The sequence below is a fragment of the Elephantulus edwardii genome, unplaced genomic scaffold (assembly GCF_000299155.1).
Source record: "Elephantulus edwardii isolate Elephantulus edwardi_28Jun2011 unplaced genomic scaffold, EleEdw1.0 scaffold00034, whole genome shotgun sequence".
Lineage (NCBI taxonomy): Eukaryota > Metazoa > Chordata > Mammalia > Macroscelidea > Macroscelididae > Elephantulus > Elephantulus edwardii.
The window spans coordinates 14,012,820-14,030,876 of record NW_006399784.1 but is presented as its reverse complement, the minus strand read 5'-3'; the positions used below and the strand labels follow the sequence as shown (position 1 = coordinate 14,030,876).

Genomic DNA, 18,057 nt, shown 5'->3' with positions numbered 1-18,057 from the left:
GGCCTGTATCAGGTGCACCTTAGTCTCCAGAGAGACACCGTTGCTCTTGAGTACTTTGGAGAGGTCCCTAACAGCAGACTTTCCCATTGCAATACTACCATGATGTTTATTTGCTGAAAGTAGCTAAGACTGGATGGGAAGCTGACTCATAGTCATTCACAGGCGTTGATATGAACTCTAAGTTTTCTTCATATATGTGGGGAAAATGCTTTTCATCAAAGCATAAATTGAGTTGGTTTTCTTTTCTTAAATTGGAATCAATCATGAGAACAAGTCACACTCTCTAATAATAATGTTCTCACATCAGTGATGAGTTTAAAGGGGAGTCATTGAGTGGTTTTTTAATGTTGTCCTTTTGAAAGTTGGAATACATGGGTAACGAGGTTAAATTTCTCTAAAAGTAAAAAAATGTTAGGAGTATATTAGTACTGTTGTTGTTGTTGATTGCTGTCGAGTAGAGTACAACTCATAGTGACCCAATGAGCAAAAGGTCAGAAGCCTTTCTATAACTATCATCATTTATCAAAGTTCATAGAGTTTCCAGAGATATGTGTTTAGGAAGTGGACTGCTTCCAAAGCCAATCAGTAAAAAATATCTCCTTGAGTGTTGTGCTCTTCTCAGGGATCAAACTGACAAGAGCAACTTTAGCGGATCAGATATGTAGCTTAAGGGGCAGTGAGTCTATGTTAATGGAAACAACTTGAAGAATCTAAACAACTGGCAGGGAATTCCATGTGTAGAAACTTGTTGATTGGTTTACAATAAGAATAGGTATAAAATGGGAAAGCAGCCAATCAGTGGAATTGCTGTTAACTAACGTAAAATGAACTCATCCTGAGAACCAAGTGGTAGTGTACACATGGACTCCAGACACCACAGTAGTTCTCTGAAGAAGGCATTATTGATTTTTCTGTGTTGCAAATGAAGAGGATGTGGTCCAGAATGGTTAGAGAATAAAGAGGTCTAGATGCTGCTGCTGTTGTTGTTGATAGGTACTGCTCAATTGGCTACAGCTCTTAGTGACCAGATGAACAGCAGATTGAAAACTAACCCTCCCCTGTGCCATCCTCACAATCCGTGACATGCTCAAGCCCATTGTAGTCACTGTGTGAGTCCGTCTGTGCACAGCAAATACAGTAAAGCCTGTGAAAACGGAAGTATCTGTAAGGCAGAAATCTATCAGAGAAAGGAAATTCAAGGGCTCAAATAGTTTATTTCCCACTAAAAGTGGAAAGACTTTTATTTATTTATTTTTAATTTTATTAATTTTAATGAACATTTACAGAGATTTTGGATTTGCATTTATTCATTGTTGCATTTTTCTCCCTGCCCAGCCCTCTTCCCCAGTTCGTTCTTCTCTTTGAAAAGCAAAAGAAAAATTCCTTCATTGTTATACAATCCCTCCACCCCCAAGTACACTCCAGTATGCAACCTTCATTCTGGACTCTTAGGATAACCATAATACCCTATCATATATCGCTTTTAAATTGTTTTCTCCCTCATCTTTTTCAATGCAGTATACCTAATTTATCCAGTTTTTCTCAGTCTTACCCAAACCTTGATGTCAGTCCCATTCAACAACAGTGACACTATGAAGTTTTTGTCTTTTTGTGACTGAGATATTAAAAGTGGAAAGACTTTTATACTGTCCCTTGTCAAAGGTGGAAAACTTTTGAGACCCAGAAAACTAAGGCAATCTCACTACATTCCAGCATTTACAAGTTTAAATGCAAAGTGTCTCAGAATCAGATTTCTATTCAGGTCATTAAACAAGGAGGTCATTTTACTCAAGAAGCACAACATTTTTTAGTTCTATCTAGGAAAAAAAAATTGAATTTCAAGTTGGGTGACTTTAAATTCATTCCCATGGTTACCTTCCACAGCTGGAGGCCCCAGATCAGAGAACCGTTAGAAGTTGTGCTTCTTTTACTATTGACAGAAAGGTGGAAAAACATTTCCCAAAATAGACTTTACCCTAGAATTCTTATTTTCAATTCATATTTCAATGTAAAGGAGATTAAAATGTTGCAGATTATATTTATTGACAATTGTTTAAAATTATGGGATTTAGAATTTTAATTTCAATGAGCATTGCTACGCTGTTAGGAACTAATCTATGCAAAGGATGTTCTGGTAACATAATCCTTGGAGAGGTGCTCGGTAACCTAAAGGCCACGTATGGTTGTTTGAATCCACCAGTGGCTGTGCAAGAGAAAAATAGTCTTCTTTGGGGTGATTTACAAGAAAAAACCCCTGATGTCAGCTGAGAGTCAGAACTGACTGGAGAGCAATGCAGGAGAGAGAATTTATGTTGACAATTTATTTAATTCTTCCTCGTAACTCTTGTTGCCAGAGATAAACTCACTGCTGTGGGCTCAACTGTGAGTCATAATGACTCTGAGTAATCAGAGTAGAGCTTCCCATTGGGTTTCAAAGGTTGTAATCTTTACTAAACCAGACTGCTTCTCCCATGGAGATACTGGTGGGATCAAACCACGAATCTTTCAGTTAACAGCTGAATGCTTAACTCTTGAGCCACCTAGGCTTCTTTTATAAAATACAAAGATAATTAAGGCAGCAAACAAAACAATGCGGGAAACAGTATTAAGAGGGCATATTTGATGATGTATTCTGTTATTGTGTTATGTACTTTCAGGTGTTCCAGTGGAGATCATCAGAGAATCCCTTGGTGAAGAGCTTTTCAAAATATGTTACGAGGAAGATGAACATATTCTGGGTGTCGTTGGAGGAACTCTTAAAGATTTTTTGAATAGCTTCAGTACTCTTTTGAAACAGAGCAGCCATTGCCAAGAAACAGAAAAGAGAGACCGGATTGATGACGCCTCCATTCTCTGTCTGGATAAAGATCACAATTTTTTAAACGTCTACTATTTCTTTCCCAAGAGAACAACATCTCTGATTCTTCCAGGTATCATCAAGGCAGCAGCTCACATACTGTACGAAACTGAAGTAGAAGTGTCATTAATGCCATCCTGCTTCCACAACGATTGCACCGAGTTTGTTAACCAACCCTTTTTATCCTATTCTGTTCACATCAAAAGCACCAAACCATCCTTGTCTCCAGGCAAACCACAATCCTCTCTGGTGATCCCTGCATCGCTCTTCTGTAAGACATTTCCCTTCCATTTTATGTTTGACAAAGAGATGACAATTCTGCAATTTGGTAATGGCATTAGAAGGCTTATGAGCCGGAGAGATTTTCAAGGAAAGCCTAATTTTGAAGAGTACTTTGAAATTCTTACTCCAAAAATCAACCAAACATTTAGTGGAATCATGACTATGTTGAATATGCAGTTTGTTGTACGAGTGAGGAGATGGGACAACTCAGTGAAGAAATCTTCAAGGGTAAGGAAAATGGATTCTTATTTGGGGATTTTAGTTTCCATATTTTAAAACTAGGAACAAAAAAAATATCACTCATGGCTTCAAATTATTTGATAAAACAAAGAGTCTAAAATAATTTTAAGGCGGAATACATGTAAAATAGAATCACTTCTGTTTTTGTTTGCTTTCTTCACTCATATGCTTGCTTTGTCTAATTCAAATATTCCTTAAAGATAGCCTACCTTTTAAGAATCTTTTTGGAGTATTGTATAACTAAGTAATTGTTTAAATTAATTTTTCTCTGAAAACATATTTTCAGTAACTAACATAATTTGGCATATTAGGAAGTATTATTTTACAATAAACTGAAAAGACAAAAACACTTATTTCTTACAGGAAACCAAGAAATAGACTTTAGTAACTTTTTAGTAGGAATAGTAAGGCAAATAATTTTAAATTTTTACAGGATATCAGATATAAAGCATAGTCTGTCATCTTCTATGGACTGATTTGGTGATTATTCAATCTCATAGTAAATGCTGAATCGTAGTTTCTTGTGCCAGCAAAGCTAATAGAATCTCTCACGATTTGGAACTGTGAGACATAGAAGACCTCAAGAGAAGGTCTCTTTATTCCCCAAAATTGAATACAGTTGTTTTGGTTTTGCCGTTATAAAACCTGTTTTAAAACCAGTTAATACTTACTCAATCATGCAAAAAATATAAAACATTAGTTTATGTGTGTGTGTGTGTGTGTGTGTATAGATAGATAGATAGATAGATAGATAGATAGATAGATAGATAGTTGTTGCTATATGCTATCCAGTCACCTGTAACTCATAGCAACACAGTGTACAAGAGATCTGAAGCCTGACCTGTCTTGAGCCAGTGTCACTGACTCTGAGACACCAACCTCCATTGCCCCCGTTATATACATATGTATGTGTGTGTGTGTGTGTGTGTGTGTCTTTGTTTAAAACAACAAAAAAATACATTAGTTTACAACTCTTCTTATTTTAAATAAACAAAATAAACAGTATGTGTTGGACATCCTTCCACGTCTTTAGATTTAAGTTCAGGTCAGTTTTGACATGGTATCTGATTTTGACAGTGCATCCCATTTCATGGTTGTACTATAGTAAGCCAGCTCACCATTAAAAGAACATTGTGTTGTTTTTGGTTTTGTGTAGTGAACACACATATACCCACATCATTTATTTGCCCACACTCATAGAAGGAAATCATGTAATATTAGAATGACTACTTGATGTTCTACCTCTGTCAAGGCCCCCATGTTGTCACCCTTTTGTTGGCTGGCCTCTTTACTTATACTGTGAGGGCATTGTTGGTCAAGCACTTAAGACAAAGTTAAAATAGAGAGGTAACCTCTATTACTAGATTCAGTTACTAAAATGTGACATCTCTGGAAAAAGACTTCCGTAGGATATCTTTGGGAAGCTGCTTCTAATGTAAGAACATTAAGATGAAAATCTTACATATGGAGGCTTTGGAACACATAGCTCCGAGGAAAAGAGAAGAGGACGAAAGAAGACACATGCTAAACCTGAAGACCGAAAAGCAAAAACTTAGATTTCTCACAGAGTACAAAAATACGGTAACAAAAGTATAAGTGTATTGCTTAGTAATAAAGCCCTGAAACAAGAATGTTTGCAAATCATGAGTTTGTAGCATATACTCAGTTCTTCAGATGTCTACACACATTTTAGAGTCATAGGAAATTGGAAGTATGTGAAAGCCTATTGTTCTTTTTTTGGTTAGCTAGAAAACTAGAGTTTGAATAGGAGTTGTCACTGTCACTATTTCTTCTTTTGTCTCAGGAAGGTGCTGGAAAACTTGAATAAACCACAATAGGTTCTTTTTTTCTTTTCATAGGTTATGGATCTGAAAGGTCAAATGATCTACATTGTCGAATCTAGTGCAATCTTGTTCCTGGGGTCACCCTGTGTGGACAGATTAGAAGACTTCACCGGACGAGGGCTCTACCTTTCCGACATCCCGATTCATAATGCACTGAGGGATGTGGTCTTGATAGGTGAGCAAGCCCGAGCTCAAGATGGCCTGAAGAAGAGGCTCGGGAAGCTCAAGGCCACCCTTGAACAGGCCCACCAAGCCCTGGAGGAAGAGAAGAAGAAGACAGTCGACCTTCTGTGCTCTATATTTCCCAGTGAAGTTGCTCAGCAGCTGTGGCAAGGACAAGTTGTGCAGGCCAAGAAATTCAACAATGTCACCATGCTCTTCTCAGACATTGTTGGATTCACAGCCATCTGCTCCCAGTGCTCACCCCTGCAGGTCATCACCATGCTCAATGCGCTGTACACCCGTTTCGACCGGCAGTGTGGGGAGCTGGACGTCTACAAGGTAGGGGAGGAGGAGAGAAATAACCACCTCAAAGGCTAGAATCATGGGCGGGGGGGAAACACTGTGCCTAGGACATAAAAAATAATATCAATGTAAGTCTTTCTCTGCAGGGTTGCTCAGACCACATCTTGAACTCACTCATAGGTGTCCTTGTTGTAGTCAAGTGCCACCAAGTCAAATATGACTCAGTAACCTATGAACAGTAGCTTTGAGACCTGCCCTATTCTGTGCCATCCTTGTCATCAGTGATACACTGGAGCCCACTGTTAACAGTCATTGTGTCAAGCCATCTCGTTCAGGTTCTTCTCCTCCTTCCCTGACCCTCCACCTGTCCAAGCATGATATCCTTTTCCAAGAACTGTACACTCCTAACAATTGGCCCAAAATAAGTTAGACTAAGTTTCACTATCTTTGCCTCCAAAGAACACCGTGACTATACCTTTTTCAAGACACACTTGTTTGTTGTTTTATCAGTCCATGGGATGTTCAGCACTCTTCTCCAGCACCACAGCTCAAAATCATGGATTCTTTTTCTGTCATCTTTTTCAAAGGTGCCCATAGACTTTAAAATAGCTCTGAATGTTTTGAGAAACAGATTGTTCCATGAAAGTTTTGCCAAATTGTCTTCTAAAGGAATAAAGCTTAAAGTGGAAAAATGACAGATTGAAAGAAGGTATGGAGTTTGGGACATATGAAAAAGGAAAGTGTGAAAGTCAAATGAACCAGACACAGGGGAGCTCTGGTGGCCTAGTGGCAAGAGGCTGCACTGTAATCCCAGAGGCACACGGTTCAAATCCACCAGATGCTCTGCCGAGGAAGGAGGGCAATCTCCTTCTGTACCAGTTAGGATTTGACGGTACACACACACAAAAATAATAAAATAAAATAAAAATGAATCAGACACATAACAAGACCTCACTTGAAACACTAATCATAATTTGAAATATAAGGGGAAAATTATCCTTTGTGTCTATAAAAATAAATAAATATGAAGATAATAGAAATACCTCTGAAATATAGCAATGCAAGATGTACCTAACCTGATACCACTCATGATCAGTAAATGGACACATGGATCACCTATTTAAGGCATTATTATAGAGATGTCAAAGGGAGAAAATCTTACTTAAAAGAAATATGTCTTAAAAATCATGTCTTCTACCATACTTGCTTTTTAATCTAAGATAACTTCTTCACTTCTAAAACATAAAACACAGTTTACTCACAGAGTTTATGTACATGAAAATATGCATCCTGTCCCATTAATCTTCATGAATAGAAGTGTTAAAACAATTTTGGTAGAGGGTATATGCCATTCTTCTCATTTGTTTAGCTTCAATCATCTTAATTTGCCACATGACAGTTGAGCATTTCAGAGCTTGACCCAACATGAAATTATTTTTGAAGAAATAAGTTATTGAGGAGGAAATAAATATTATTTATGGGAATAAATAAACCCTTGCCTTGTTTCATTCTGGATGTCAGAAGTAAAACTTAGTGTTATGAAAATTCTAACAGGAAATTCCAGGCAGAGCCAAGATTTCTCTTGGGAAAAAAAGAGACTCATGTATAATTACAGATAATATAATTGGTTTCAGTTATATTAAGCTTGATGGCCTCTTGTGGAACTGGCTATATTTGTTTGTAGATATTTTCTGTCTTGGGAATGTTTCCTCTCAGAATTCTTTCCTTTGCTTACTGGTGGGTTTTGAGTGGAAGTTGGCCTCTTCTGATATATCATTCAAGTTATTAGATCTTTTGGGGGTAGAGGGGATTATGCTTATGCCTATCACGTATTCAATGGGAAAGTCTGCTGTTAGGGACCTCTCCAGGGTACTGAAGAGCAATGGTGTAACTCTGGAGACTAAGGTGCGTCGGATACAGGCTACGGTCTTTGCAATCACTTGTTATGCATCAGAGAGCTGGTGCTGGAGAATAGTATTGCATGTACCATGGACTGCTAGGAAAACAGATTCATTCTGGAGAGGGTTAAACCAGGCTGTTCCTTGGAGGCAAGGATTCTGAGGCTTCATCTGACATACTTTGGACATGTTGTAAGGAGGGAGAGGTCCTTGGAGAGGGACATCATGCTTGGGAGGGTGGAGGGACGGCGCAGGAGGGGAAGACCCTCTATGAGGTGGATTGATTCAGTGAAGGAGGTAATGGGATGGGTGTGTCAGAGACAGTGTGATTGGCACAGGATAGAGCAGGATTTAGGGCTATTATACATAGGGTCACTATGAGTCACAAGAGACCCAATGGCACATAACAACAACAACAACATCATGTATTCAGAAACTGTGCTCCTTACACAGATGGTTGGTCACGAGAAGAGCTTTTGATTAACCTTGCTATAGCTTGAGCTAAGATAGGGAATTACCTTCCTATTATTTCTGTTGTCTTTGACTTTTGATTGTATGCAAAGATCGCTAGAGATAATTGAAAATAAAAGAGGATTTTAACCAATGATTAAAGTTAAGCTATAAATTCATTCCCATCAAGTTGATTCTGACTCATAGAAACCCTGTAGATTTTCCAAGGCTCCAAACATTAGGGCAATGTTTGACTTCCACTGAAATGATTGTTTGACTGCAACACAGAACTGAAAGTTTAAACCCATCAGACACTTTGCAATATAAAGGTGTTGTGTTCACGAATGTAAAGATTATTGTTGTTGTTGTTGATTGACATAGAGTAGAGCACAATTAATAACAACCCTATGAACAAAAGACCTGAAACCATTCTACAACTACTGTCATTTCTCAAAGTTCATAGACTTTCCAGAGGCATGCTTTTTAGGAAGTGGATGCAACTCCTGCTTCCAAACTTGTCTTAAACTGGAAACTCCACCAAACACTGTCCACCATGGTTAACCATTATGACATTTGATACCCCAGTATCACAAGGTTCAGCATCACAACAACCCCAGATTACCTCAGTACAGCATATTAACAGAAGAGTGCTGTAGCTCTTAGAAAAATGTTCCCCCAAAATATAATAACAATCAACTTTTATATAGCCCTCCATGTTGATAAGATTACGTTGGACACCCTTAGGGACAGTTCTGCTCTGTCCTGTGTGGCCACATGAGTTGAAAAATCTACTGGCTAGCAAAAGAGTTAGTACTTTTCTTTGTAAGCAGACTACTGCCTCTTTCTCCTGCACTGACCTCTTAGTTTACAGCTAAGCACTTAACCACTATACTGCTAGAGCTCATCAATTTAAAATAAACATAATCTATAATGTTGAATGACCTATGAGTGATGGCTTCCATAGAATAAAAACACTTCACTGCTGCTGAGCTGATTCCAACTTATAGTGACTTGAAAGTCAGGTTGTGCAGGTAGAAAGCATAACAGAAGAACATTGCCCATCTTTCTCCCTTACAATTAGTGATAGTTTCAAACTACTACTAAGCATTTGGGTTACCACTGCAGTAGACTATGCTACCACAGATACCCAAAGAATATTGTTAGATGCTTTCAAGTTGACTATTCTTCACAGCAACCCTATGAACAGCAGATATGAACCTTGCTCTAAGCTGTGCATCATCCTTAAGTTCTCTGACATGCTCATAGACATTGCTCGCTGTGTCAGTCCATCTTATACAGAATCAAACTCTTTCTTACTAACTATCTAACTTTCCCATAATGTTATCTTCTTCCAAGGACTGGCCACTCCTGATAACATGTGAAACAAAGTTTCATCATCCTTGCCTCTAAGAAGCACTAAAATTACACTTTCTCCAAAACAAATTTGTTTGTCCTTTTGACAACCCATGGAATATCCAATGTTATTTGCCTTTACCACTGTTCAAAAGAATTTATGCTTCTACTCTCATCCTTGTTCATTGTCTGATTTTCAGATGGCATAAGAAGGAATTGAAAATATGGCTTGGATAAAGAGCACTCTAGACTTTAAACTGACATCCTTGCTATTTAGCACTTTGGAGAGATCTGTGACAGAGGATTCCCTCAGTGCAATGCATTTCTTGATTTCTTGACTGTTAATATCATGGGTGCATTGGTGTTGAGTTTTGAGCCAAATAAAATAACTGACAACTTCAGTCTTTTCTCTATCATGATGTTGCCTATTGACAGCGGTGAGGATTTTGTTTTCTTTTTTTTATGATTATTTCTTTTTTGGGGGGGGTTCTCATTCATTCATTGTTGCACTGTTTTCTCTACCCTCCTCCCCAATTCGTTCTTCTCCCCCCCCCGAATGTCTGTTTTAATTGTCCAATTGCCACAGTGCTTGTCAAAGCCAGTTCTGATTAATCTCCTTTGTCAGTGTGCCCTTTGCCATTCTCTATCTCTCCTCCCTGAGAGAGACTTCACCCTGATTCATAAGGAAAAGGGGATGGCGTATTCTCTTAGCTACTTCCTGCTGAAAAGGGATGTTGTGGGTTTCAGGGTGAAGATCTTCTCACTACTCTAAAGGGCCCCTTTGGCAGTAGGAAACACATAGACTATTATGGAGATTGATTTTGGAATTTAGATGCACTGTTATTAATTGTGCTTAGCTGTACATTTTCATATCCTTGAAGATGTATCATGGGGGTGTTGCAACCTAGAAGACACAAATTTAACTAAAAGATATAATCCACAGTGAATACTGTAATCTTTGATCTTCAATAAGTGTTTCAAGTCCTCTTTACTTTCTGAAAGTAAAGTTGTGCCAATTGTGTAACAGTTTGTTGTTGAGTCTTCCTCTAATCTTGATACCACATTGTGTATCATAGAATCCAGCTTCTCAAATCATTTGGTCAGCATACCAATTGAATAGGTCGGAGGGGAAAGATATAAACCTTGTATACAAACCAATATAAAATAAAAATAAGTTTTATAAAGGAGAGATGTGCCCAAAAGCTCCCTAGAAGTAAGGATTACTCTAGAAACATTATCAGGAAAGAGAGACTGGTATAAAGCATAACTGTGTGTAACTAACTAGAGGCTCAGAGCAAATGAGAGAAGGAACCTATTAATCTACTCAAACTAATTTAAGACTAATTTGGTCATTTTTCTGGTTGTTGTTTGTTGTTATGTACCATCAGTTCTTAGTATATTCAGTATTCTTCAGCAGCAGCACAATTCGGATGCACTAGTTCTTCTTTAGATTGTATTTTAGTTGATGTATGCTATCAAGTTGGAACTGACTCATAGCTGACCTGCCAGAAAGTTTTCAGAGGCAGCAAATTGCATAATAAAATACTGCCCAACCTTCTCCCACACAGCAGCTGGTAGTGTGAAACCGTGTGCCTTCAAGATTGCAGCACAGCTTCTTACCACTAAGCCACCAGGGTTTTTAAAACTTCATATAATTCCTGTCCTTTTTTTAATCACTTGGTCATTTTTATGTTCTGTATTCATTTACCCATTTTATAAGCAAATATTTACTTGTCAACCACCATTTTCAGCATAAGAACAAATAGATAGACAGATACTTTTCGTCTCCTGTGACTTATACATAATCCCTGTAAGAAAACAGTGCATGTGTGTGAGAAGATTTTGTGGAAAGAAATTAGAACAGAGTTGACATATGCCAATTTCCACATGATTTGATAGATGTCTGTTTTCACTCACTGAGATATTAGAAGTGTATCCAAATAAAAGAACATTAGCATAAACACTTTAGCTCAAGCAGAGGTCATGCACTACGTGGATCTCCTAATTATTAACAGTTATTGTTGGTTTATGATACGTTGGGGAAGTTCTTGTGGTTGGTCTGTCTGTAGGAGTTATGCTGCTAATCCAAGCACTGCTTCTCCAGCAGTTCACATCTACCAACGACACTCAAGAAGGAAGATGGACAGTCTCCTCCCATTGCAATTTACAACCGTGGAAATCTGACAGAGGGTTTCTATGAGGTGGCAGTGGTGTTTTAATTTATTTCGTGATATATTAGCCATTGCAGTAAGAATTTTTGACGTGTTCATTTCTGAGGTAAATTTTATAGGTTCATTGCTACCTGGACCCTCTATTCAACAAATAATAAGAACTCATGAGGCAGTGAAGTAGTGAACAAACTAGATAAACTCTAATATCTGACATTTAACTGGGGGATAGAAAGATAAATAGGAAATGGTTTAGTTGATGCAAATATTAGGACAGAAAAATTCAAGTGTGAAAATGCAGAGTAGTAAAGAGGTGGTTACTGTTGAATAGATGGTGATCAGGGTAGACCTTCCTTGAGAAGGTAATGTTTTATCCAGGACTAAAGGAAATAAAAAACAAGCTAAGTGATTTCCTACAAGGAGAGTGTCTACAGCAAAAAGAGTAGCAAGTGGGAACATCTTAGGTGTGTTAGAGAGTTAACTAAGATATGACTGCGTGAGAACAAGGTAAAAAAGCAGGAGAATTATGGGATAAAAACAGATTAGCCGGAAGTTTGGTCAAGAGCCTTGGAGCCATTATATCAGAGTAAAGGCACGAGCATTTATCAGAGAAAAGTACAGAAATTACTGAAGGAGTTTGTAATTTTATTGTTACTTAATTCTCCCCAATTCATTCTCATTGGAAGCTTTTAATAAGAACATGACACAGCTTTATTATTTTAAATAAATATTTAAAGAGAAAAAATTGAAATGGTTAGAATTTCAACTTGTTTGGCTCTAACTAACACTCTTGGCACCAGAGCAGTCAGGAAATCAAAAGACTAATTACACTGGGGAAGTGTGCTGTCAGAGACCTCTACAAAGTGCTAAAGAGCAATGATGTCAGCATAGAGACTAAGGTGTGCCTGCTTCAGGCTTGTCTTTGCAATTACATGATTGTGCAGCAGAGAGCTGGACAATGAATAAGGGTGATAGAAGAAGAATCAATGCCTTTGAGTTGTGGTTCTGGAGAAGAGTATTCAACATACCATGGACTGCAAAGAGAACAAACAGGTGTGTTGTGGAGAGGGTGAAATCAGGTTTCTCCTTGGAGGCTAGAATTTTGAAGTGGTTGTCTCACACACTTTGGGCGCGTGGCCAGAAGGGATCAGTCCTTGGAGAAGGATGCTTGGAAGGGTGGAGGAACAGTGCAGAAGAGGAGGGCCCACATAAGATGGATTGACACAGTAACTGCGGCAATGGGGGTAGGTATGTTGGTGTCAGTGATGTTAGCTATGGGTTACAAGTGACTCAATGGCACAAAACAACAACAGAATTTGGAGTATATTTTATGGGTCTATTAGCTGCATGTAATGAATATTATAAATAAGTAAAAATATCCTACAAAGACAATAATGATAGTGAAAATAATATTTGGAATTTATATAGCACTATTGATTTCCAGTAGCCTCAAAAGTACCATAGATTTTAATCTCCTGGTTAGACTATAATTTATGTATTTTGCGACTAATATTATTGCAGATTATTAAAAGTACTAGAAAACTTTCACAAATCTTTTAGAAGACTTATTATCTTTATTGACTATTTATGCCTTAATTTTACACATTCTTATAGTAATAAATTACATATTTAATAACAACTTCATAAAATCATTGCTTTAGGCTGAAGGGGATATAAAGTCAGTAGTTGATATTATTACCTTTATTACATATCCTAAGGCGATATAAAATCAGTAGTTGATACTGTTCCCTTTATTACACAGAGTCTAAATCCAAAATGTATCAATTTTTTTCTTCAAAAGCCATTTTGCATAGTGGGAAAGAAAAAAAAATTCAGTAGCATCATAAGAAGTTCAGGACCCAGGTGTAAGGGGTCCAATCCTTTTGAATTTCCTGGAAAAGTGTTTACATTCACTTAGGTATGTGACCATTTCTGTGAGTCCCTTATTTACTGTATTTTCCAAAGGGTCTAAATGTTGAATGAAGTGTCTGCTAATAGTTATTAATCTCTGCTCTATGATTTAGGCTATGTCTCTTAAGTTTCGCTGATAATATGGAAAATCTGGTATGTGCAGGTGGAGACCATAGGTGATGCATATTGTGTTGCTGGAGGATTGCACAGAGAAAGTGATACTCACGCCGTTCAAATAGCGCTGATGGCCCTCAAGATGATGGAGCTCTCCGATGAAGTCATGTCTCCCCATGGAGAACCTATTAAGGTATGCATCTTCATTATCTAATTGTGCTGTAACAAAAATGCCACAATTTATTCTTTTATAGTTGAAGAGACAAGAAGTCTGAATTTAGAGTGTCACCTCTCAAGGAAAGCTTTCTCTTTGTGTGGGCTCCGGCAGAAGGCCGTTGTCTCCTTTACTTAACTGTGAATTTGCAGCATTCTTCCTATGTATCACGTCAGGCTTCCCCTGAGTCTAGAAGGTTCTCAGTTGATCCACTTCTAGCTCTTCTTTCTTGTTTGTCTGTCCCTCTGATCTCTACTTGAATGTTCAGAGCATAGTTGCAGAGAACAATATCATCTCTAACCCATTTAAGCAGGAATAAACTTACGCTAAGGAAGTAAAAGGCTCACAGAATTACTGAGGCTGAAGACACTATCTGTCATCTGGGTTTTCAACAATACTTCCAACTCAGTACTTCACAACTTTCTGTTGATGTTAGAAAAAGATTGGATGCAGCTGTGATTGCCAACCAAGTGTTTTTGTGTGACTGCTCTACACATAGTAGTCAGACCTCCACCAGCATGATTTATGCCTCAGCAGACTAGATCTGTGAGAGCAGCCTGGACTTTTGTGATCTAAGCTTTAAAGTTTCACAGTTACCCTTTTATTCTCTTAAATTTGGCAAAAGCCTGCCCCAGGAGGAGGAGATTTAGACTCATCACTCAATAGGATTTGCCAGTACCTTTGCAAGCCACCACATTATGTGATTGTTACAGTCTATAATAGCTTTTATTCCCTCCACTCAAGGTAATTTTTTTCCTCTTTCTGAGTTTGTATATGTGTGTGAACTCTATGTGTGTGTGGTTGGGAGAAGAAAGAGGACACACAACATCAAAGTAAAATGAACTTTGCTATTACTCAGTTGTTATTTGCTGCTGTCAAGTTGACAAAAACCATATGAACAGTAGTAAATCTGAACCTTGTATTATCCTGCACCATCCTATGATACCTGTCATGCTCAAGCTTATTAGTTACCATGTTAATCCATCTTGTTGAAGGTCTTCTCTTTCACTGATCTTTCACAGCATACTGTCTCCCTTTGTGGACTGGTTCCATTCTTACTTAAAAAGCACTTTGGTTGTAATGTTGTTGTTATTGTTGATGATGATGATTGCCATCAAGTCAAGCACAATTCATAGTGACCCTTAAACAAAAGGTTAGAAGCCTTTCTGTAATGATCACCATATATCAAAGTTCATACAGTTTCCAGAGGCATGCTGTTTAGGAAGTGGATGCCACTCCTGTTTCCAAACCTGTCTTAAACTGAGAGCTCCACTGAACACTGTCCACCACGGGTAACCATTATGGCATTTGCTATCCTAATGGCACAAAGTTCAGTATCTCAGAAACCCCAGGTTACCTCAGTATGGCGTATTGACAGAAGAGTGCTGTAGCACTTAGAAGAATGTTCCTCCAAAATATAATAACAACTGACTTTTAAATAAAAACACCCTCCCCAGAGTCTTGGTGACTCTAAACTAGAGGCCTGGGGCAATGGGGGTTGGTGAATAGAATTGGTTGTAGTAAGACCAGTAATTTTCATATAATTGTATTCTTGTAATGAAGAGGTATATGCTTGGGACAGAATATTAGTTGCATGATTTTTGTAAGTAGAAATTAAATTTTATGTTTGGACAATTGGAAGGAGTAGTTAAACTTAATTTCAAAGATAATTACCTGGGTAATAACAGTTAACCTTAGAATTTATAAAGTGATGTGTTGAACATACTTTATATACATATATACTAGGGGACTCTGATGGCCTAGTGCTAAGAAGTTGCACTGCAAACCCAAAGGGATGTGGTTCAAACCACCAGTTGCTCTGTGGGAGAAGGATAGACATCTTTTCCTGAGTGATTAACAGACTTTGAAAACCCGCTAGAGAGTCAGCTATGGGCAGATTCTGACTCGATAGTACTCAACAACAAATAACTCAATCTACCCTCTAAGGATGGATGGTGAAGAGATTGAGATTGTTCACAGCTTTAGTTTGCTTGGCTCCACAATCAACACTCTTGGAACCAGCAGTCAGGAAATTAAAAGACATATTGCTATGGAAAAGTGTGCTATTAGGGACCTCTCCAAAGTACCAAAGAGCAATGGTGTCTCTCTAGAGACTAAGGTGTATCTGATACACGCCAGGGTCTTTGCAATCTCTTGTTATGCATCAGAGAGTTGGACAATGATTAGGGAGGATAGAAGGAGAATTGATGCCTTTGAGCTGTGGTGCTGGAGAAGAGTATTGAAGATACCATGGACTGCTAGGAAAACAAACAGATTCATGATGGAGAGGGTTAAACCGGACTGCTCCTTGGAGACAAGGATTCTGAGGTTTTGTCTGACATACTGTGGACATGTTGTAAGAAGGGACCAGTCCTTGGAGAGGGACATCATGCTTGGGAGGGTGGAGGCACAGCGCAGGAGAGGAAGGCCCTCTATGAGGTGGATTGATTCAGTGACTGGGGTAATCAGGATGGGTGTGTCAGAGGCTGTACAATTGGCACAGGACACAGTAGAGTTTAGGGCTATTGTACATAGGGTCACTGTGAGTCGCAAGCAACTCGATGGCACGTAACCACAACAACAACACGATTCTATGAAGTTTCTGTTGTTGTTATTGCATACTATCAAGTCAGAGAAGGTTTTAAGAGGAGATTGCCCATTTTTCTCCCACAGAGCATCTGGTGGATTTGAGCCGCCTGCCTTTGGGATTTCAGTGCAGCTTCTTACCATTAGGCCGCCGAAGCTCGCTAAAGTTTCTGTTATTTTTGTTCTTGTTGTTGTTGAGTACTGTAGAGTTGGAACCAACCCATAGCTGACCCTCTGGTGGGTTTTCTGAAGCAGTTAATCGCACAAGAGATTGCCCATCCTTTTCCTGCAAAGTTTTTACTAGATGTTTTAAAATAGCTTTGAAACTAGGTAGAATTAGTCTTCTAATTTTAAATTTCTAAATTTACTTTAATTACAGAGTACCTGACTGTTGTTTAAATGCTTATATGTAATAAAGCTTTAAAAAGATCAACTATATATAGAAATTACTAATAATGAACATCATATGGTGTCTGAGTATCATTTTGAGTACTCCTTCTTTAATTCGCTTTGTTTCAGCAGTAATTTAAGAACGTGTGCATCTCCTACGATCTTCTCCTTGGAGATTCCAGTTTATAAAACTCTGTTTCAGTGATTCCAAGTCCCTGACAAAATTCTGAATCCCTAGACTTCCAACACACATCCCAGACTCTCTCATGTTTTTAAGTCATAAAACTCAAATTGTTGTGTGAGGTCAGAATTTAGTTTAGTGTTATTTGTCACGTATTTTTATGTCTGGGTGGTACAAATAGTTAACATCCTTGCTACTAACCAGAAGGCTGGAGCCTCAAGTCTCCCCAGATGTGCCTTGGAAGAAAGGCCTGATGATCTTTTATGAAAACAAAAAAAAGCTATTTAAAAGCCTCCAGAGCACAATTCTTCTCTAATATACGTGAGGTCACCTGGAGTTTTGTTTGAATGGTTTATGGGCTTTTCTCATACAAGCCTAAGCAAACCCAACTTTCTACTTTTTTATATTTTCTGCTTAAATACTACAGGGTCTTTCACCATTTCTTGGTCATTGGTCTAGTGGAATGGTTTTGGTACACATGTCTTTTTTTTAAAAAAAAAATTATCTAACAACTTTCATTTATATTCATAAGGCAGGCTTCCCTGTCAGATTTTTACAACTAACGGAGCCCAGATATTATGTCTGATATCATCCGGTGAACAGATTTAGTTTAAACAGACAACCCATAAACACTTTCTCATATGGCAACTGTAATAGATGGTCATAGACATGGAAATTTGTTTTCATGAAGTGAAGATGGTCTGTGTAATAAAAGCGGTTTAAGATGTGTGATTATTGATTGTGAATGACTAACATGTACAGAGTAGAGGGCAGTTGGCTACAGAAAGGAGGAGTGATATGGTGAGAGTGAATGGTGAAATGTGTGGTACACAGGGCATGTCAGACCTAGTGACATCTGAAAAGTGCTTGACAAATGACCAAGAACACTGTTTTGCTTTCAGATGCGAATTGGACTGCATTCTGGCTCAGTTTTTGCTGGAGTAGTTGGAGTTAAAATGCCCCGCTACTGTCTCTTTGGGAACAATGTCACCCTGGCCAACAAATTTGAGTCCTGCAGTGTCCCACGGAAGATCAATGTCAGTCCAACCACTTACAGGTACAGATGACACTAAATAACCCAAATCTGTTCTCTTTATTTATATA

General features: G+C 38.2%; 1 protein-coding gene across 1 annotated transcript in view; it reads left to right on the top strand.

Moving 5' to 3' along the window:
* GUCY1A3 (guanylate cyclase 1, soluble, alpha 3) overlaps positions 1 to 18,057 on the top strand; it is a 53,574-nt gene that overhangs the window by 21,059 nt on the left and 14,458 nt on the right. Inside the window, exons 4-7 of the mRNA XM_006884452.1 lie at positions 2,658 to 3,367; positions 5,239 to 5,724; positions 13,632 to 13,775; positions 17,856 to 18,010. Coding sequence (XP_006884514.1) covers positions 2,658 to 3,367; positions 5,239 to 5,724; positions 13,632 to 13,775; positions 17,856 to 18,010 — 1,495 coding nt within the window. The remainder of the gene's footprint in view (positions 1 to 2,657; positions 3,368 to 5,238; positions 5,725 to 13,631; positions 13,776 to 17,855; positions 18,011 to 18,057) is intronic.